The 23,310-nt window shown below is 38.8% G+C and overlaps 1 protein-coding gene across 4 annotated transcripts in view; it reads left to right on the forward strand.

The window, feature by feature from the left end:
• Positions 1–23,310, forward strand: part of LOC100559261 (rho GTPase-activating protein 39) — a 121,646-nt gene that overhangs the window by 28,192 nt on the left and 70,144 nt on the right. Inside the window, exon 2 of one of the 4 annotated variants that reach the window (XM_062978771.1) lies at positions 1,693–1,725. The exons of the other annotated variants lie outside the window; for them this stretch is intronic. Coding sequence (XP_062834841.1) covers positions 1,693–1,725 — 33 coding nt within the window. The remainder of the gene's footprint in view (positions 1–1,692; positions 1,726–23,310) is intronic. 4 annotated transcript variants of the gene reach the window in all.

Here is a 23,310-nt window from a genome sequence, read left to right on the forward strand (position 1 = left end):
GATGAAAGAATTGTAGTTTGAGTCTCCTCTTTTGAGAGTGCTAGTTCTGTTGAGCTCAAAACAGCCTGGCATGTGAAAAGCAAAATACGGTTCATCCCACACTGTTTTTCTTTTTGCTTTCCCTCACTTTTGATAGAAATTGTGCTCTCATTTGAACACAAAGCTGTGTCTCACAGCAAAGGTTGTTTGAAACTGAGTGAAAAATCAGACTCTTTAGAAATTTACTTAAGCCTTCCAGATTGCACTTTATTTGTGCTATTGTGTCCTACAACATAAACATTGGCAAACTGCTTAGGCTGGTTTGTTTACAAAACATACTGAAGGAGCTAATCATTTGAAAATGTTTTTCCAATGCTGTGCCTTTTGCCCTTTATTTATCGAGTTATGTCTCTCTTTTTGTTTGTAGAATAAATGTTTATGATGTTCCTTTATTCATTGTAATTTTGTAAAAGGTATGTTTTTCTTTTATGCTTGGATGACCAGTTGACCTTTCCTCTTAAGTTTAATATCATGTTTTTTTCATCCACATGCCCCTCCTCATTTCAAAAACCAACTGTGCTAGTCTAATCCCTGTGTGTGACTTTTGAAAGTAATTGATAGCCAAAAGAAACGTAAAATCTGGCCCTCTGTGGTTGAAGCAGTTTTCTGCTTGATCTTTGACTCATTGCCAAATTCCTAAAGTAGTAGCAATAATAATAATAATAATAATAATAATAATAATTTTATTTATATTTCGCCCTATCTCCCCAATACGTACCCTGAAGTTGCAGTTATTTCAGTAAAACGTGCCTAAACAGCTAGTATTTTAAAGAGTGCTCAGTTTTCTTTTTTTTAAAAAAAAACTGAAACAATTAATAACACTAAACTAGAAACTTGAAATGAAATCAGAATTTATTATTATTTGATATATTCAATGACAAGTCTCTTGTAGACTTGGCTACCTGAAAAATAGCCAAATCTTTTCCAAGCTATTCATTTGTAGATGTTTGGCTTATAAAGGACTGGCAACAGTTTAAGTTTTTTTTTTTAATGAAAGAAAGACAGAAGGCCTATTATTCAGTGATACTATATGCTAGGAATGTCATTGCCCTAGTTACAACATTTTGGTTTGTCCTGTGACTTAAAAATGTAATTTACAGGTCAGAATGCTTGTAACCAGCATGAATAAAAATCTTAATGTTTAAAAGCTGAGTCTAAGTCTTCCACTGAGACTTGCTACAAGTCTGATCTCCATTTTTAATAGGGAAGCTTGAACAAAATATTTTTTCTCAGCAAGAACATGTTTGGTAAATAGAAAGTTGTTCTGGCAAGGAAACAAGCAACTGACTCTGTGACATTTGGACAACATGTGGGCTGCTCTGGAAGAAGAAATAAAAGGAAAGAAAGAAACAGAAAAGCTTACAGTAGCATCCTTTGCATAACAACTGCAGACTGCAGACTTAATACAAGAAAACACCAAATCCTGCTGCCAAACATTTGATATAAAAGCTGGACCTGATTTGAAATCTGAATATCTCTGCAACCATTAACTGCCCATTAATGAAACTCTTACAATTTGAAAGGGTGAGGTATCGAGTTTCAAGTGATTCCCATTAGATGCCTCTCCTCTAGAACACAAACAGTCCCTAGTCGCAATTGCTTGCAAAATGGCAAACCTGCGACAATTTCTAATGAGATGTTCTTCATTTGCAGGGTTATTTTTCAGATTTGTTTTTGCTTAAAATGGTGAGTAAAACTTGACAACTCATTAAACCATTTGTACTTTTTTTGTGTTATAGTAACACATCATTGTGAAATATACTGCTTTGAGATTGGGTCCAACATTTTGAAGTATCTTGTATAAATATTGTATATATAAACTATATAGCATAGCATAAGAAACACCTATATTCAAATTAAAATCATTTGTTTATTATTATTATTATGGTTATTACTATTAGTAGTACTCTGTTTTTCTTTCAGGGCTGAAACCCAAAGCAGCTTTATAACCTTAAAAACTATACAATTACAAAGTTACAAAATAAAATTAAAATAAGATTAATTGTTATAGTTATTAAAACAATTTCATTAACATCTTATTAAATGAATAAGTTAAAAGCTGTTAAAAACAATTCACAACACCATGCAGCCTCTCCTGATCCGTTCTTCAAATCTTATTGATTTAAAAGCTGCCTGAATAAAAAGCCTTTGGAAGGACAACACGGAAGGGATTTCCAAAGCGCATGAGCAGCCAGCGAGAAGGCCCTCTCCCACCAACTGTGTTCACAATTACACAAAACAACGGCTGGTGGCAAGTCAGTTAGCAAATTGGTTTTGCATCAGCTGTTTTAATATTTTCAGAATCTGAAGTCTTTTCAGTACCATGTGGGGACGTAAAATGGGTTAAAAGAAGAATAGTAGAGATGAAAGAAACATTATTGGAGACTTCAAGGGAAGAAAAACTAGAAATAGAGGGTGTGCTCTTCAATTACTGCTACAGCTTTTTTAAATTTGCTGCCACTAATTTGAAACTAGATATTTAAGGTGAGAATTTCACAATAATAATAATGATGATAATAATAATAATTATTATCATCATCATCATCATCATCTTTATTCTTATACCCCGCCCCATCTCCCCGAAGGGATTCGGGGTGGCTTACACAGGGACAAGCCCGAACAACAACATAACAGCATTTCATGTATAAAATTTAACAGCAGATTAAACATTCCAGCAATAAACAGAACAACATACAAGACAGTTACTTAAAAGCCTGAGCATCAATTATTGCACACAGCAAAAGGTGACAAGTGCAGCATTCAAGGGTTCATGGATAAAATCAAAATGAATAAAGGAGAAATACGAGGACAGGTTCCATAAAGTGCTATAACATATGGGATAAGGAACAGTGATAAGGTGCCAGACAATTTTGTAAACATAACCAATAACAGTATCAAGACAAGTCTGAAGGGCCTGTTCATTCAAATGCGCACCGAAACATCTATGTTTTCAGTTCCCGGGGAAAGATGGGCAAAGAGGGAGCCAACTGAAAACAATGTAAGGCTTTGAAACACAGCCCAGTTTTTACATGTTTGTATTATTGGTAATACATATAAAATTGCTCTGAAATCTGGTTTGTTCTGCATTCTTCACTATTTATTTGCTATATTTATATTCTGCCCTTTCACCAAGGATCTCACAAGTACACACACCATACTCTTGAAACCCTTCTCTATGTTATACTCTCAGCAGAGGATAAGTTAGGTTAGAGTGAGAAATGGAAGTTGGCCCAAGGTCATTTAATGCACTACATAGTTTAGTAGAGATTTGAACCCAAGTCTTGACAATCCTAATGTAATCTTGTAGCAACTAGAAAACTGTTTTTCATCTATAATTATTTATTCTAGCCCTGGTAGTAATTCAAGAAACATTTGCCTATACTATGTTCTATATCCTGTCACATCTTTGACATGCCAAATGTATGTTACATCCAAGATTGAGCTAGCAGCTCAGATAATGACCCTATGCTTCTTCGTCCCTGGGAATCATAGAAGTCTGTGTTATTTTATGTATTTAAATGTAACTGTTGCTTGTCAGATTGCCAGGGCCCCAAGGTGAAATTTAAGAGATTATATAATTTAAAACATTAAGTAGAAAAAATATATATATTAATAGACCTTCTCGAAAATGTCCGCACCGAGTTCAGCCATTTGGCATTTTGTATTAGCTTCTAGTTAGAATACAACAATGACATATTCAGGTCTGTACAGGAAAACTATTATAAAAGTAACAACAGAATTCCTTTTTGCTTCTGGATTTCTATGGCCAAGTGGGGGATCTGGCCCTGGTCTTCCAGTGTCCCTTTTTAACACTCGTGACCACTATACCATACCGACTACAGTTGAATGGTTTTTGCCACCTCTTTAAACTTAACATTTGACAATCTCTTCCTTGTGACCAATATTTACAGAATAAGTGAAATTCTCCAACATTAGTCTCTAGTTTGCTAAGTGATTAGTGGCTTCTTTGTCATGTCCTAAATTGCATTGTTTACTATAAATCCTTGTCACTTGTTTCTGGTGGAGATAGTAGTAGAGCTTTGTTCTAGTAGTCCATGTTATTGCGCAGAGGCACTATGCACTGTAATACTATCTCTTGACAGTTAAAATAGTTTGCAGCTGTGCTGAGACTTGGATGGTTTAACTAATTACAAAAACAGTTTGTCCAGCACAGAAAACCTATTTATAAAATTCAGTTGTGTCTCTGTCTCATTCAAATTTCAGCTTGCAGGTTGAGTGGCAGGGACTGTTGCCAAATCACCTAAGTAGTTTTTGAGGTTTTATGTATGTGAATTTTTGGAATCATTATTAACCAATTGGTCTATAATTTCAAGGAAACAGACAGCCATCAGTGTGGCTTGACATCCATTCTAGCTCTTGAAAGAAAACATCAGCCGATATAATGGAAATCTCTTCAGGAAGCAAAGGCTGCAAAATTCTAGCATTAAATTTAAAAATCTTTCTTGAATGTTACAAAAGAATTCTGAGCTCATTTGTGTCCTTGATGTGAGAATACTATTTGCTTGAATATAAAGAGATATTATTTAGCAGCTGTTCATCTTTCAGAAGTTCAGGGGAGGGCCACAGCAGAAGGACATTGCTGCACTGCTTTCTGTCCAGTGTTTTGGAAAGGAATTCTAATAAATTGTCGAAAGCTTTCATGGATGGAATCACTGTATGGCCGTGTTCTAGCAGCATCTGTGGCAGGTGAAACATCAGGAGAAAATGCTGCTAGAACATGGCCATACAGCCCGGAAACCACACAACACTCCAGGAATTCTAATAAGAGTTTTCACTACTTCTTGCATCTTCCGACATGTCACCATTTCATTCAGTGTTGACCCTGGCGTAGTTCAAATCACTTTAAAGCAAGTTCCAAATGAGTATTTTTACACTGATTAAGCCAGAGCTTTGTTAGATTCCTTGGAGTTTGCAAGAAAAAACTAGCTCATCTATTTATTTATTTATTTATTTATTTGCATAAATCATTTCTACCTTGCCTTTCTCACCCGAGGGGACTCAAGGCAGCTTACAATAATAGGCAAAAATTCAATGCCTGACACAATACATTCAAACAACAGTTCAGATAAATAAATAACATAACATAACAAAATACATAATACAAAAGTTAAAAAACATATTCAAGTTAAAATCCATTCATCTAAAATCCTCATACGTAAATCTTAGTCCAGACCATGTGACATAGATGTTCTCATTCATTGAACGCTAGTTGGTATTTAGGAGTATGTCAGGTGTATTATCACAAAAATCCTCACAGAAATTCAAATGAATTAACATGCTGAACATTTATGGGAAAATGTGGGAGGAGAACCAATTACAGTAAACAGAAATTTGTTCAGTTTGATTGGAAACTAGGTCAAGACTTATGTAAACAATCCACTCAAGACAAGGAGCAAAGTAAAACTGAAGTCAAGGTCAAGAGAATCCAAGGTCATCTCAATTACCTGTGTCTATTTTTGGTTTCTGGTAAAACTTTTCAAATTTTCCTTATTATCTCTTCTAGGAAAAAAATAAGTTGAAAGAAAGAAAGGGAGACATGTTTGAGTGCTTCCATTCTTTGATTTGTCACCACATAATAATAATAATAATAATAATAATAATAATAATAATAATAATAATAATAATAATAATTTATTTGTATTCCGCCCTATCTCCCCAAGGGGATTCAGGGCGGATTCCAACATACAATGGGAAACATTCAATGCCTCCGTAAACAAACAAATACTGACATAAAAATCCCAGAGAAACCCCACATATAAAAATAACATTAAAACCTAACATCAAATTAAAGTCTAACATTAATAAATTAAACTACTTGTAGGCAAACAAAATTATATAAAAACATCAAATACAAACAAACATGCACGTTAATTTAAAACAGTCAACTAGAGTTCACAGTGTGGGTTGGTTGTGTGGTCAAAGATGACCATTGGGCTGGCATGGACTAGGAAGGTCCAAATACGATATAGTTCTCAGCCAGAGTGATCTCTCTTTATCTAATCCTCCTCCTCTCCATATGCCAGTGTGCATAAATAGGTCTTCAGTTGTTTTTTTTGAAGGAGAGGAAGGAGGGGGCAGCTTTATTTCTTTAGGGAGGAAGTTCCAGAGGTGGGGGGTGACCACGGAGAAGGCCCTCTCTCTCGTTCCCACCAGCTGTACTTGAGATGGGGGTGGGACCGAGAGCAGGGCCTCCTCTGCTGACCACAGTGCCCGGGCTGGTTTGTAAGAGGAGATGCGTTCAGTCAAATAGCCTGGACCCAAGCCGTTTAGGGATTTAAAGGTAATGACCAGCACTTTGTATTTAGCCCGGAAACAGACCGGCAGCCAGTAGAGCTGCCGCAACATGGGAGTGGATTTCTCCCTGTACGGGGCTCCTGTTAGTAATCTGACTGCTGATCTCTGAACCAGTTGAAACTTCTGAACCTATCTGCAAAGGCAGCTCCATGTAGAGAGCGTTGCAGTAGTCCAAATGGGATGTAACTAAGGTGTGGACTACCATGGCCAGATCTAGCGTCTCAAGGGATGGGCGCAGCTGTCACACAAGTTTTAATTGAGCAAAGGCGCTCCTGGCTACTGTCAACACCTGGGGTTCCAGGGTCAGAGATGAGTCCAGGAGCATCCCCAGACTGCGCACCTGTGTCTTCAGGGGAAGTGCGACCCTATCCAACACATTTGCTTCTCTATAAAGCAGTGGTTCTCAAAACTGGGGTCCCCAGATGTTTTTGGCCTACAACTCCCAGAAATCCTAGCCAATTTACCAGCTGTTAGGATTTCTGGGAGTTGAAGGCCAAAAACATCTGGGGGCCCCAGGGTGAGAACCACTGCTATAAAGCTTTCCCACCACTTCAGAAATTAATGAATGATATAAATGCAATTATTTTAGAAATTACAGTTTCCTTACATGCTGAAATATTTATTAGTAATAACTTCATATGTGTCAAGCACGTTTGTCAAGTGTTTTGATACGGCCAGTGGGCTAATCAATAAAATGTACTACTACAACTTCATAACGGAACCATTATTTCCGTGCAAGTCCTGTTTACTATTAACTTTTATAATGACCATTTTGGTCTACTTTCTAGTAACAGATCTCAAAAAAAATTAATTCCATATGTGATGCATATTAAAGTTCCAATAACAGTAATAATTTTGATGGTGGCCAAAATATCCGCTGATTGCAGATCAGAACTGAACCCAGGATTTTTTCCCCCTTATCCAGTCCTCTGAGATGCGCTGATGTACATCACCAGTGCTGGACTATGGGAGGGCACAGGAAATTAGAACAAAGTGGTTGAAAGTGAGGTTACGCATGGGAATTCTGTAGTTTTTCTCTTGGGGGAGTAATTATTTACCTTCTGGCCAGCTTTGCTTTGGAGTTTCTTAAAGCGCTTTAGTGCTAGCAGTATCCTGACAACCATTCTGCATTTTTATGTCCCGGTTTTGAGCCCAGCATGGGATGTACTCTGATTGTACTCTGAGCTTTTTGACTTATTCTGGACTTTCTGGTGAGTTTTTATACATGCTGTTTCAAGCTTCCCACGTGCTGCAGTGTATATTGAGGTGTACATTTTGTGGACACCCAACTCTCGAGCTGACGTCAAGATGCATTATGTGGCCTGTCTAGATTGCTCTTAGGAAACTTCTTCCTCATTCTGTTTTCTGCTTACACAGCTTCAGGCTCTTTGTCTGCATTTCCGTATATATTAATTGTATTCTGTGATAATTCTATCAACAGTTTAAAATCTTTTGCTACATTTTGTTGATTATTAATACTGTTAGTAACTTTTAAAATCTTTGGAGCCCAAAGTACTACTGTTATATTTGATTGTGCATCTGCATCCAACTCATGTTGGCCTATTAGTTGGAATAGAATCCTTTGACAAATAAATTGCTCTTTAAAGTTTTCTTGTGATCCAAGGAAAAAAGTATGTTGCAATAAATGTCTCTTAGAGGTATTGTAAAATGACCTGTATATTTTTATACTAATTTTGTTTGTGTCAACCACGAAGCAGCATGACATATGGTTTTGGATACTGATTTTTGTGGGAGTACGGCATTTTAAAATTTCTGCTGTGGAGCAGTTCCCAGATTTATAAAGGCATCGGCTTATACATATGCCTTGGAGTTACTAGAGCTTGTGCTTTTATAGTAGCATACATTCGAAATAAGGATTGGCAATTCCTACATCTTTCAGAATTTATCATTGTTTTTCTCACTGGTTAAGCTACTAAGCAAAACTGATATTTCAAATAGAGACTAGTAATGTTACTTTAGCAGCTTAATCTGAGTGCATGTTATGCAGAGAAAGGGAGAAAAAATGTGTGCCTACACAGAAAAAAATGCATGTGCATATGCAAATTTGTTAGTAAATGTCAAATCTAATAGAATTAAAATTGGCCATCTTGAACCTGCATAATTTTAAAATAGGGTCCTGCCAACCAACCACAATCTAATCAGAGATCATACTTGTCTCTCTAGGACTAAACTCAGGGTAGGGATCATAGTGGCCCTCCAAATAATAGACTGCATCTGCCAACATTCCTCACCATTTGGCTTGGCTGGAATTGACTTCTAGAAGTTGCAGCTGGACAACACTTGGGCTGTCATCTGATTTCCATCACTTAACCATAAAAATAATTTTTAAAAAACTTTGCGGCACTAAAAAAACTGGTACTCAGTGAAGATACTAATGATCTCATAGGGTTTACAAGGTATCCCTCAAAAATATCATCAAATCACAAGTCATCTCTATGTTTATAGATGTGTTCTGTGATATGATATTGGATTTATTGGCATCCTGTGAAGAATTTCTTTATTTATATAACTGGCAATGCTACAGCAGTCATTTTGAACTGTCCCATGCCCCCACGACAGCCAAAGTATTGGCATTTATAGCTCCTTTGCAAATTTCCAGATGTAGCCCTTGCACTAAGCAATCATAGGTACCATTAAAAAAGTACATGTTGCCATGTGATGGTGTTTTATTATGTAGACTGAGGCAGTTATGTGATGCTATAGTCAAATGGGGCCCCTGGTGGTGGCGCAGTGTGTTAAAGCACTGAGCTGCTGAACTTGCAGACTGAAAGGTCCCAGGTTCAAATTCTGGGAGCGGAATGAGTGCCCGCTGTTAGCCCCAGCTCCTGCCAACCTAACAGTTCGAAAACATGCAAATGTGAGTAGATCAATAGGTACCACTCCGGTGGGAAGGTAACGGCGCTCCATGCAATCATGACCTTGGAGGTATTTACGGACAACACCGGCTCTTCGGCTTAGAAATGGAGATTAGCACCAACCCCCAGAGTCGGTCACGACTGGACTTAACGTCGGGGAAAACCTTTACCTACTATAGTCAAATGGTTTTAATTTGAAAGACTATCTTACATTTCTTCTTATTGGGTGTAGCTTGTCTATATTTTCTTCCAGTTAGTTTTCTCTTATGTCACTAATTTTAAAGCAGCTTTTCAGAATTGGATAGACCATCCTGTATTACTTGTTGCTGCTGCTTCTGTATGCCTTCAAATCATTTTGGAATTATGGCAAAGATGTACTAGTGTGGGATTTTCGTTGTAAGATTTGTTCAGAGGTGTTCGCTATTGCCTTCCTGCGATTCTGAGACGGTGTGATCTAGTGGTGATTCAGACCCTGGTCTCTCAGAGATCTAATTCAACATTTGAACAATTAAATCATGCTGGCTCTCCTGTTATATTATTTCAAAATATATAGTTGCATTAGTGTAATATTTTATATTGGTTTTCTTACCGAGCCACAATTTTTCTATACAGACAGTTCCCAAGTTATGAGCAAGATATGTTCTGTAGGTTTGTTCTTAAGTTGAATTTGTATGTAAGTTGGAACAGGTATATTTTTGAAGTGTAACTCCAGCCAAAAATATATATCTTTTAGCTTTGGATAGCATAGGGAAGTGTCAAAACCCCTGTGGTGTTTGTTTTTCTGTCTGTACCCTGTTCAGACGGTTTCATCTCACTTTCTGTCCCTAAAAATGTAGTTTGTTGTGGAAACAAGGATTGGTGATAAATCTTCAATGGAGACACCTTTTCCCCATGATAACTCTTTCTGGAGTGAATTTCCTTTCCTAGGTGTAGCTTTCTCTCACTTCCCATTGTTTCATCTCCGTCTTAACTATGAATCGTTTGTAAGTTGGATGTTTGTAACTAACAGACTACCTGTATATTCTTTCTCTATATGTGCAACTGAACAGATGCATAACCACAATTATTCATATACCTTACGGTTACCTCAGATTCAGCTGGGCCTTGATGTTGAGGTCTTGTAGTTTCTGTCCAGGTATACTTGCCCCAGATATTACTGGTACAAACTCTCATGTGAATTCAGGAATTGTGTGTTAAAGGATTTCCCAAAAAAGACAGGTGAAGTTTCTAAACAGTTTATTAAATATGTTTGTTCCATGTTTTGCAGAGCAGAAGAGTGCATGTCTTACAAAATAGACATTAGTGTTCATTCACAGTATTTAATCACAAAGTTAGAGGACATTTTGGGAAGCTGGCTACAGTTATATTTACTATGATTTCTCTATAATTTTTCTGACTGTTCATGATAAATTTAGGCATAGATATAATTGCTTGCTTTTAAAGTTTCAAATTATACCTCTTCCCAGATTTGGCAGAAAACCCAGACAGAAAATAGAATTTGTTTTCCTTCAGAAACTAGACAAGGCAGCTGGTAACATTGAATGGCTGATACCAAATGTTCAAACCAAGGAAATACATGGCGCCTGATTATATAATATCTTAGGTTTGCATCTAATTTTGCAGTCCTATACCTACTGTAATCCACCATAGGAACTTTATGTTACTATATTTGAGTAGCCAAAACAGTGCAGTTCTGCATGGCATTAATGTTTGGAAGGGGTGTTTCAACTGTTTCAAAACTGGATGCTAGGATTGTTTGTAGACTGTTTTTAGTGGTTTTTGAAGAGCATCTTGTAGGTAATATAGAATTACTTTAATTAAATTAATGACTGAATGAATAAAAATATAAATATATTCTGTGCATGGTACCAAGACTTGCCTTATAAAGGATGCACAACTCAAAGGAATCTATATGGTGTGCCTTGCTGAATCATACCAAAAGTGTGTGATTGTGCAACACCATGTTCAGGATTGTTTGGGTCTCTTAGGTACGATGGGTCTGCCGTGATACTTTATAGCTAACAATAAGTGACAGTTTCCACAGTGAACGTGGTACATTGTGGGCTACAACAGATAAAAGACAGGGCCGTCTCATTCTTGCTATTGTTTTGTCCATCTTGAAACATTATTGCCGCATTTCCCAGTATTTCTTGAGAGCTTTATTACTAATATTAATGCTGTTCTGTCCTTCCAGCACTCCGCTGTGTAGAGTGATTTCTGTACCAGTAGTTCAAGCTTGTGTACAAAACCAATTATTTGTAACAAAAATCAACAACCTTAATATGGTTGGGTGTATGTTTGCACACCATCAAATGTTTTTATACAATATTTGTAGTCTTCAAAATAGCAGTGTCTGCATTTGCAGGCAATCTCATTTTAAATACTTTTTAGTTTTATTTCCTCCTTTTTCCTTCACTATATCTGCTTTTCTTTGGACATGAAATGACTGGGTACTTTACATGTCTAATTTAGGAAACCACATTTGAATGCTAAGCCACTTACAGCTTTTTTGCATTTGTATCACTACAGCCTGATGCAGAAGTTCCTCAATTTAGGTTTGTTGTGAAAACACAAAGGCATCATCCTTTTATTTTGAAGAATGGCTAGTGGGTACCTGGTGTGTTATTTACTCTTGAATAGCACTACCACTGTCTCCAAATGTTCCCTATAATTAAACTAGAAGATTTTCAGAGCTGCAGGAAATCCTAAGATTGGCAACATAATGTTTTTTAAAGTCTGGTTGGTGGTCATTGTTAGGTTACATTTCATGCCTCCAACTACTAATATAGGGTATGATGCTACGCAATTGCTGAAAATCACAGGTCCAGATCATGCATGTCCATTGTACCATATATTCTTACAGTGAGAACTTTACTTGGATGTCTTGAAATAAAGTCTTGGGGTTGAGGTAAGGAACTTAGGAGAGAAACCTAGGATTTGGCTTGCCATGGTATTGAGAAACATACAAAGTTTTCACAGCTGCACATTCTTTTAAAATTCTGGAATTAAACTCCATTACTGCTCTCCTCAAATGAAATTGCACTATGTAGTCAAACAAAACAAATTGCATGTGAGAAATAAAGGGAATAGGGAAGTATAGCTAGTTGTGCACATGGTCTGTGTCTCTGAAACATTGATATGCAAAACAGAGGAAATGTTAACGATGTCAGTGATAATTCTACAAGAATAGCAATTGCTTTGCTAAATCAAACCAAAGGTCCATGAAGTTTGCATTCTATTTCCTGCTAATGATTCTGAAACTTTGCAAGCAAAGCCTGCAGTCAGTGGCCATCCCTTGTTCCTATAAATATGGATTCCAGCTTGCCCTCTTCATCGGAAAAAGAAGACAAATTCCTGGCAAAAGTCCCTAGCATTAACCTACTGGGCAGACCGTGCTGAAACACGATAACTCAAAATTACAGTAGCTCTTGTGAAAAGATCAAAGACACCACTATCACATCAGCAGTTTTGTTTCTTTTTTTCTTCATAATTTTAGAGGGCTGACCTCCTGAACCACATCACTAAAGCTCCATAGACTACAGATTAATAATGACAAGAGTAATCCTAGGGCATTCACTAGTGACAGGGAGGTGACTTCCTTTTTTTTTTTTTAGTTAACCGTCTATACAAAATGCATCTGGTTTGATAACAAATATCTTAGTAGCCCCAACAGTTGTAAACATGGATGACATTCAATAATGAAAGGAGAAACTTTCAGAGAAGTAGTCAAGAGTCAGTTTCTTGCATTATAAAAAGGATAACGGGGGAAGGAATATAGCAGCATCTTTAAGACTACCGGTAACTTGTTTGTATTTACACTTCAGTTTTTGTTTTTTAGTTTTCAGTTTCCTGTGGGGTGGCTATTTTTTTTGTTATTGCAAAAACAATGCCCCAGATGTTCTTATTTAGTCCATGAAGACTTGTTTCAAAATAAATATGTTGACAGCCCTCATGGTATCGTTCTTTGGTTTAGGTCTCTGCTCCACTGGAGCTTAGACAAGTAACATCCCTCCATCTAAGAGGAGGGCAGTGGGCATACCTCTTCTGAAAAAAACTGATAAAGTTGAAGGCATATAACCACTGTGCTTCTCCTTAAGGGTCACGGGACTTATTGTTACAGTTAGGTGTTTAATTCCTTCCTTAATAGCATTTGTTTTTAATTTAAATGTTTTTTAATACTTTGATTAAAAATCACTAAATTCAGTTAACTAAATGTGGAGGTAAATAATATCTAACATAATTAACATATACACCTTAAAAGAATTAGAAAGGTAGATTTTTTAAAAAATGTTTTATTAATTTATGTTGACAAATTAAGAAACAAATAAAAACACAGAACATCTGATCTGACAAGGACATATCACTGTTATTTTAAAACACGGCCATTTGTAATAGGAGAAATGGATGCCAAGTAGGATGGAATCATTCTGGTTTTTCTAATCCATATAGACATCTGTTTTTGTGAATTAGCTTTTCTAGGAGAGCACTTATACAAACAAGAACTAGAGTGGGAGAATTTTTTTTAATTTATTTTTTTACTAGCAATATAAGACTTCATTATTCAATTTATAAAATTGAATAATTATTATGTTAAATATTGCTTATATTCCCAATACACCCCATCTAACACTAAACACTAAAAATTAACCCCTTCCCCCATTTCTCCCTTATAAACTTAATGTACTGTTTTAAGCAGTTTGATCATTGTTGTTGCAATATCTAAGTATATGTGAGCTCTAGTAAAATTACCATCTTTCCTGTCTGCCAGAGATGCATGACCAAACCTTAATGTTTACCCTCTTGAGTTGTCTGAACTGATATTTATGCTCTAAACCTTTGAACTTAACTAGCACAGTAGTCATTGAAGAGGAATGTTCTCTATAAAGCATCAAGTTATAGCTAGCTTTTCAGATAGTATCTGAAGGCTTTCAAGTTAAGAAAAAGCTTGCTAAGAAAGGTGGACTCTAGGCAAGTCTGAGATCCCTGACATAAACGTTTTTTGTGCACTATTCCCTTAACACAGTTTTTCTGCTAAGAAAAAAAAGGCCAAGAAAGCATGATATACTACACAGGCATAGATGCTATCTATTTCTCCCATAAAATTCATGACTGAGGCAATGCTATTGTACAATAGAAAGCTTGTCTAGAAGCACCCTTCATTAAAATATAAACTAGAAGATTTTGCTTTAGTTTTGGTGGGATAGCTCAGGGACATAATTTTTTTTTAAAAAAAACACATTGATACATTAGTCTTTACCCTCCCGGCACTCTCCAGACATGTTTGAGGTAGAATATAGCTTGAAAATAAATTTGATAATTGCTAGACATTAGAAATTAGGAAAAAAATTATGCGCACCAATATTGAATGCTGTGATTTGTTGAACTTGGCATGACAAATGCTAAACTTTCAACATTAATTTTTGAAACAGGTCATAGGATTACAGAGAATGATATGAATGCTGTTCCTGTTGATACTAGTTTACATTTTATTATTGCTACTTTCAAAAGTGAGATCTAACATAGTGTAGTTGTCTTGGATAAATGACAGCACTGGACTGTGACTCTGGAGACCAGGTTTTGAATATCTGTTCAGGTATGGCATTGATTCGCAACCTGTGGGTCCCCAGGTGTTTTGGCCTACAACTCCCAGAAATCCTTTGGGGACCCATAGGTTAAGAACCACTGAGCTATGGAAACAGAATTACTTACTTAGGCAATCCCTAAGACCAGTTGTGGGGTCTTGAAGGTGGGTTTGTAGGTGGCTGAAGAGACCTATTCTTGACCCACATGTTCTCCCGCAGTGAGGACATTGGTTCCCAGGTGGAAAGCGGTCCCAGTCAGGGTTAGCTTGATGATCCTTCCTCTTGGCACGTTTCTCCCTTAAGCCCTCCATTTGTGCCTCTTCGAACTCCGCAGCACTGCTGCTCACAGCTGACCTCCAGTTAGAGCGCTCAAGGGCCAGGACTTCCCAGTTCTCAGTATCTATGACACAGTTTTTAAGGTTGGCTTTAAGCCCATCTTTAAATCTCTTTTCCTGCCCACCAACATTCAGTTTTCCGTTCTTGAGTTGGGAGTAGAGTAGCTGCTTTGGGAGACGGTGATCGGGCATTCGGATAATGTGGCCAGTCCAGCGGTTGATGGCATAGGAGCATCGCTTCAGTACTGTTGGTTTTTGCTTTTTCCAGCATGATGACATTTGCCTGTCTTCCCAAGAGATTTGCAGAATTTTTCTGAGGCAACGCTGATGGAAACGCTCCAGGAGTTGAGTGTGACATCTGTAGACCGTCCACATTTCGCAGGCGTAGAGCAGGGTTTGGAGGACAATGGCTTTATAAACGAGCGCCTCTACGGATGTCCTGATCATCAAACACTCTCTGCTTCATACGGAAAAATGTTGCACTCGCAGAGATCAAACGGTGTTGTATTTCAGTGTTTTCTCGATGTTCAGTGAGAGGCCGAGCTTCTTGTATGCTTCTGCAAAGGTGTTTAGAGTAGCTTTTCGGTCTTCTTCTGAATGCGCACAGACTACATTGTCATCGGCATATTGGAGTTCTATAATAGATGTTGTGGTAACCTTGGTTTTGGCTTTCAGTCTGCTGAGGTTAAATAGCTTGCCATCTGTCCGATACATGATTTCCACTCCGGTGGGAAGCTCCCCATCAACAAGGTGAAGTATCATAGCGATGAAGATGGAAAATAAGGTTGGGGCAATAACACATCCTCTGCTTGACACCTGATTCCACCTTAAATGGGTCACTTTGGGAGCCGTTGCTGTCCAAGACTGTTGCCATTATGTCATCATGGAGGAGCCGCAGGATGTTCACAAATTTGTCAGGGCAACCGATTTTTTGGAGGATGGTCCAGAGAGTGCTGCGATTCACTGTGTCAAATGCCTTTGCAAGGGCAATGAATGCCATGTACAGAGGTTGATTTTGTTTCCTGCATTTTTCTTGGAGCTGTCATGCAGTGAAGATCATGTCCACTGTTCCTCTGGAGGGGCAGAAGCCGTTCTGGGATTCTGGGAGGGTGTCTTCTGAAACAGGGAGAAAGCGGTTTGCAAGGATTCTTGCAAGGATTTTCCCAGCGGAGGTGAGAAGGGAGATACTGCGATAGTTTCCGCAGTCTATTCTATCCCCTTTCTTGAAAAGGGTGATGATAGTGGCATCCTTGAAGTCTGCTGGGATTTTCTCGGTCACCCACACTTTTTCAATGAGCTGGTGGAATTGTTGTATCAGCTCAGGTCCACTCTCTTCGAAGATTTCAGCAGGGATCCTATCAGGTCCGCTGGCTTTGTTATTTTTTTGTTGGCTGATGGCATTGCTGACTTCTTCCAAACTAGGTAGTACTGCAAGCTCATCCCTGGTTTGTTGTTGCGGGATTTGTGAGATGGCCTCTTCGGCCACATTGGAGCTGTGATTCAGAAGGTTCTGGTAGTGCGCTTAACAACATAGTGCAATTAATGTTTTGTCCTTCGGAAGTTTGGTTTCATCTGATGAGCGTAGAGGCTGTATGCCATGGTTTCTTGGTCCGTAGATTATCTTTGTGGCTTTGAAAAATCCCTGAGCATCATGGGTGTCTGCAAAGTGTTGGATTTCTTCAGCCTTCTTTGTCCACCAGATGTTCTTGAGTTCTCTGGTCCTTCTTTGGACCTCAGCTTTTGCATTAGCATAGGTCTTTTTCTTAGCAGCACAGCTGGTGTCTCTCTGCCATGTTTGGAAGGATATTCACAAATTTGCCATGTTCAATTAACTTTGTTGTCAATTAACTGTTGGATCCCTTTGTCATTATCGTCAAACCAGTTTTGATGTTTCTTAGTTTGATATCCAATGGTTTCTTCACAGGGTGTGATGATGGAGGAACACTTGTTCCAATGTTCCTCCTGAAGGGCTTGGGTGTTCATTTTACGCCTTATTTTTCTTCCTTGGAGTCTGCGTTTGGGGACGATCTTGATAGCTATTGTGGATCAGATTAACCTGTGGTCTGTCCAGCAGTCATCAGCACCTGTCATGGCTCTTGTGAGAAGCACATTGCGGCGGTCTCTGGCACGTGTAATTACATAGTCCAAGAGGTGCCACTGCTTTGACTGGGGGTGCTTCCATGATGTCTTGAGCTTGTTTTTCTGTCGGAAGAGCGTGTTGGTGATGACAAGGTTGTGCTCTCCGCATTTGGTGAGAAGCAAGATGCCATTTGAGTTGCTGTTTCCGACCCCGTCTTTTCCTATGATCCCTGGCCACAGGTCAGAGTCCCGTTCAACTCTTGCATTAAAGTCCCCCAGAAGGATGATTTTGTCCTCCTTAGGTATCTCCGATAGAACGGTGTCCAGATGACAATAATTTTTTTCCTTGATGTCTTCGTCAGCATCTAGTGTTGGTGCATAGGCACTTATGATGGTTGCCTGTTGGTTTTTGGCAAGGTTAATTCGGTGGGTTGAGAGTCGTTCATAAATGCCAATGGGTGCTTCAGTCAGGTGCTTCACCAGGTCATTTCTGATAGCAAAGCCAACTCCGTGTATTCTTCGCTCTTCTTCAGGCAGTCTCTTCCAGAAGAAGGTGTAACCTCCTTTTTCTTCCTTCAGCTGTCCCTCTCCTGCTTTCTGGATCTCCTGAAGCGCTGATATGTCGATGTTAAAGCGTCCCAGATCCCTTGCAATTATAGCAATCCTGCGTTCGGGGCGTTCACTGTCAGTGTTATCCAACATTGTCCGTATGTTCCATGTTCCAAAGTTCATTTTTCTTTTTTGGCCGCAGAGTGGTGACCCCTCTGGACGCGGCAGTCCAGTCAGGGATAAGAGAGGCAGACTATGTTTAGGGCACCTTTTCTAGCCCCTTCCCCATGTGGGGTGAGCAGAGTGGATCCTAAAAAGGGCTGCTCAGTCATGGATACAGCTGCCAGACTACTCAACTGCCTTGGACCTTGAGGTAGAGTTACTGAGTCCATATCCACTGCCCATGTGCCAGTCTGTGACTAGGGTCTTCCAGATTTCACAGACCTGCCCCCGTCGCCACTCACAGATCGCCATGGGACTTTTGTTGGTTTGTTTTTATTTTTCTTGGAAGACGCCTGTGCGTGATTTTTTTTTAATGTGTGGAGGTCGGTGCACGGCCGGTCTTCACAGAGTGAGGTCCCAGCAGTGGCGTGGTTAGCATGACGACAGTGGCTTCTCAGTCTGTTGCAGCCTTCTTCTGCCTTCACAGCCATTGTAACATGTACCATGTTATCCTCCGCCTGCTCCGCTGTTGAGGTCTTAGGGTCTTCAGATTGTTCTTGGTCTGGATCCTCCCTTGTGGCTCCTCCTGGGAGTGCATGACTCCAGTGGTTGTGCCCGCAGGTTCATTGGAACACGCAAGCCCCCTCACCACGGCAAGGTGACAATCCATCGAGGGGGAGAAACAAAATGCGTAACTTAGGGTAAGTCACACTTTGTCATCTTCAGAAGGCAAAGGAAAAACCCCTCTGAACTAATCTTGCCAAGTAAGACCATTAGAGTCTCCATAAGTTGAAAATGACTTGCCATACTACAACAACTTTCAAAAGTGCTTTTTTTGTTATTATACTTTCTTCAGGGTGAGTGGAGAATACTTTTGAAGATAAGAGAAAGTTGGGTTGTCCTGAGTAGAGTCTGGGAATGAGGACAAGATTTAAAGAATAGAAGGGCATGGAGAAAGCTAGGGCCACTGAAATGATTTTAGCTTCAGGGCAGCCTGTTAATTACCCAGGACTTTCACATTTATGTTCAGTTATCTCACTGTAGCTTGCTTTCCCAAAGGAATGAAGTGTAGTCTCTAAGTTGGACTACATTGTAGCTTGCTTCCCTAGAAGGAGGAAGTTAGTCCCCAGTGAAATTGATAGAATAAAATTAATAGAGTGGATAATTGAATAGTATCTCAAAGCACAGGGGCACACATCCCACAAGAGGAAAAGCTCCAAAAAATATCAATATATTGCCTAGGCTAATAAAGATGTGGGTGGATGCTTGCCCTCAGGTCTGGTATTCTGGAAAGAGACTGATTGCTTGAAGGTTCCTGTTTTTCTTTCTTTTCCCTCAAGAAAACCATGAAGCAGCAGGCAGAATCACCATGCATAGGCTAAGATTGAATAGACCATCACAGGCTCACTATGCATTTATTTATTTATTTATTTATTTATTTATTTATTTATTTATTTATTACGTCACTTCTACCCCACCCTTCTCACCCATCAGGGGACTCAGGGCAGCTTACAATATAAAGACATACATTAAAAACAATTTACATCACATTTAAAATCCATTTACATAAAAATTACATTAAAATTAAGAGCATACATGAAAAACCTGCATAATCTTCTATATATATAAAAGAGTGATGGCATCAGGGCAGCGGACAAAACAACAAAACTACAGGCCCCCCAACCTCAAAATTTGACAACACAACCCATCATCCACGCCTCTAGGTTGATACAACAAAAAGAAAAGAAAAATAAAGTCCTAATTAGAGGGAGAGCAATAATTGTTTTTATCCAATTGCTGCCAGTTTAGAGGGCTAATCTCTGCCCACTTGGTCTCCTAGCAACCTACTCAGCCCAGGGGACAGGCACAAGAGTTTGGAGAGACCCCTAAGGGCCATCCAGCCCAACCCTTTCTTCTATGCAGCAGGACACAATCCAAACATTCACAACACATGCACAACGTATAAATACTATACAGTACTACACAGGGACATAGACCCCCTCTACCCTCACCACTTTCACAGTACACAAACAACCAAATGCATACTCAACATAAAGACAACCATACAACAGACATTCAATACCACCACTACCTCAACAATTTCTCACCGACACCACCAGACAACGCCACAGCAACATGTGGCCGGGCACAGCTAGTTATACATATAAATATACATTTCTCCAGTAATCATTCTTCTGAGACCTTCCTTTCTCATTGAATGTGTGTGTGTGGGGGGGGGGGGAGGAGACTGCCTATAGTTTCAACAAATTATAATGCTCTAAAGCAGTGGTTCTCAACCTGTGGGCCCACAGGTATTTTGGCCTACAACTCCCAGAAATCCCAGCTAGTTTACCAGCTGTTAGGATTTCTGGGAGTTGAAGGCCAAAACATCTGGGGACCCACAGGTTGAGAACCACTGGTCTAAAGCAATGATATCCAACTCTTGATCTTCCAGGATTTTGTTTATTTACTTCCATTCCAAGAAGTTTAAACTGCATTATTTGATGGTGTAAATCCAGCCTAAGAGAAGGAACTCGAGAACTTCTGACAAATGAGTGATTGTCATATTATCCAGACATACTTTCCAGTGACTGGAAGTAACACAACTGTATATAGTAGATTGACTAGAAAGTAGTGGGTAAGTGACTAAGCACATTGCTTTTGCATCAAGCACATTACCAAATAATATGTGTAACAGAGTTTGCCTTGTACTTTTATATCCCTATGGTTTTACTCTTATTTCCAGTTGTATATTCTTGTAGATCCTAGTGATAAGATGAAGCTAGTGTGGATGTTCATTTCCATTTTCTTTTCACTATTTATTATATTTTTATTTTACATCCTGCTTTTGATCTCTTCAAAGAAAGCAGTTAAAGATACTCAGTGTGGCCTGCTTAGGAACTCAACGTGCTTTTATTCAAGGGCATTGCAACTACTATCTACAACAACTTATTGTATGGTTGGGTGACCCCCACATGATCAGCTGTATCAGCATTTCAGTCAGATAAAGCCTTTCAGTATCCACCAACCCTCATCACTTGGATCATATATAAAGCCCGCTTGCTCTGGATAAATAAATAACCCTCTCTCTGTCTGTCTATGCGTGTGTATGTGTTGCTCTTTCTTATTCAGGAAGTTCCACAGTAGCAAACAGTTTAGAGCTATGATTTATTTTCATAGCCTTTAAGTTTGTAGAAAAAATGTATATATATATTTATGAATACAGAGGAAATGCCTAAGATTTAAGAAACAATACGAGGGAGGGAGGGAGGGAGGGAGCGAGGGGAAGAACTTCGTATTTAAAGTGGCTGAAATTTTGTTTGGAACCAAATTAACCGATAACTAAAACATGAGGTTAATAGGCAAACCTGTTACTAAGTAACTAGATAGGATCAGATTTGACTTTTTGCCCCATCAGATATTAAGCAAAGAACAAAGAACTTATCACTCACACTTTCTTTCATATTCCTCAGGGTTTTTTTAAATCATGGTAGGAATTAAAATTACATAGGATATTGTATATTAAGGGAGTTGTTAATTTTTTCTCATTTCAGTTTTTCTTTATACAGTGCAATGGTATTTGCTTGTGGGTATACCAAGGTAAATGTTTGTTTCTGAGATGAAGCAATTACATATCAGTATGCAAAGAATGCCTAAGCCTAGGTGCACAGTGAGGGCACTATTGATTTTGGATTGTGTGGTTTCAGAAATGTTCTCTGAACTGATCAAAAAACATTTAGACTTAGAAAACATTGAGGGTTCAAATGAAACTGTTTTGTCTTTTATCCCATTTTTTAAAAGGGAAATAGTGCCCTAATTCTAATGAAAAGTTTAGCTTAGTTCAAATGGTTTGTGTGCCTAGAAATGAAAAATAGCAAGTCTTGGGCTTCCATGCTTCCCCGATACTCTCCTTTTCTTTTTATATATATGAAGGAGCAGAATGCACGACAATCACCATTTTGTGTTCTATCTAAAATCAGGGAATGTGGGTTGTTTTAATAAAAATTTACTTCCCTGTATAGTCAAACTCAGTATTATTAACATATGAACTCTGTTGAATTAAGACATGCTAGAAGCCACACTGGGTCCCAAGAAGAAATGTATGACTCGTGGGCCACAATTTGCCAGCCTCTGCTTTAATAAAAGACTATTTTAGTCATCCTGCACAACTATTTGTGAAAAGGTTTACATTCCAACTTCCTTTTTATTTCCTCTCTCTTCTGCACTTTGTTTTTTATGAGTTAGGATAAGGAACACTCAAATTTCTTTCCCAGGAACATTGCTGAGACAGATCATATTAATTTCACAGTTTTATTTATATTACATCATACAGTATTTTGACAGAATTAGGACTTTGATTGCAACTTCATGGCTCAGACACATTTATTTGAAAGCCTGTAGATTTGTTTGGGGGTTTAGGTGCTTATTTCTCAGATTCCTGCCAGCATTTTAAAGTTTTTAATGAGTATGGTTTGTATTACATTCTCTCGCGCACTCCCCCAGCAGAATTTCTCCTATAATCCACTGTGAATTTACCTGAGAGTAAACCTGAGTGTGCCCCTGGTGGCACAGTGTGTTAAAGCGCTGAGCTGCTGAACTTGCGGACCAAAAGGTGCCAGGTTCAAATCCCGGGAACGGAATGAGCGAAATGTTAGCCCCAGCTCCTGCCAACCTAGCAGTTTGAAAACATGCAAATGTGAGTAGATCAATAGGTACCGCTCCGGCGGGAAGGTAATGGCGCTCCATGCAGTCATGCCGGCCACATGACCTTGGAGGTGTCTACAGACAACACTGGCTCTTCGGCTTAGAAATGGAGATGAGCACCAACCCCCAGAGTTGGTCATGACTGGACTTAACGTCAGGGAAAAACCTTTACTTTTTACCTAAGCCTTATTGAGACAGTGGGATTCCCTGGTAGAGACAAAGATATAAGATTGTACTACATGGTGTAAATATACACCCCAACCACAGATGCTGAAGAAGCAGAATTAGATCAGTTATATGAGGATCTGCAGCACCTACTAGATAATACACCAAAAAGAGACATTATTTTCATTACAGGAGACTGGAATGCTAAGGTGGGCAGTCAAATGACAACCGGGATCACAGGTTTGGGATAACAAAGTGAAGCAGGACATAGGCTGATAGAATTTTGCCAGGTAAACTCACTGTGCATAACAAACACTCTCTTCCAACAACCTAAAAATGGCTTTATACATGGAATTCACCAGATGGTCAACACCGAAATCAAATTGACTACATCCTTTGCAGCCAAAGGTGGTGGACATCCATCCAGTCGGTGAAAACAAAACCTGGAGCTGACTGTAGTTCATATCACAAACTTCTTATTGCACAATTTATAATCAGACTAAA

The sequence above is a fragment of the Anolis carolinensis genome, chromosome 4 (assembly GCF_035594765.1).
Source record: "Anolis carolinensis isolate JA03-04 chromosome 4, rAnoCar3.1.pri, whole genome shotgun sequence".
In the NCBI taxonomy this organism is placed as follows: domain Eukaryota; kingdom Metazoa; phylum Chordata; class Lepidosauria; order Squamata; family Dactyloidae; genus Anolis; species Anolis carolinensis.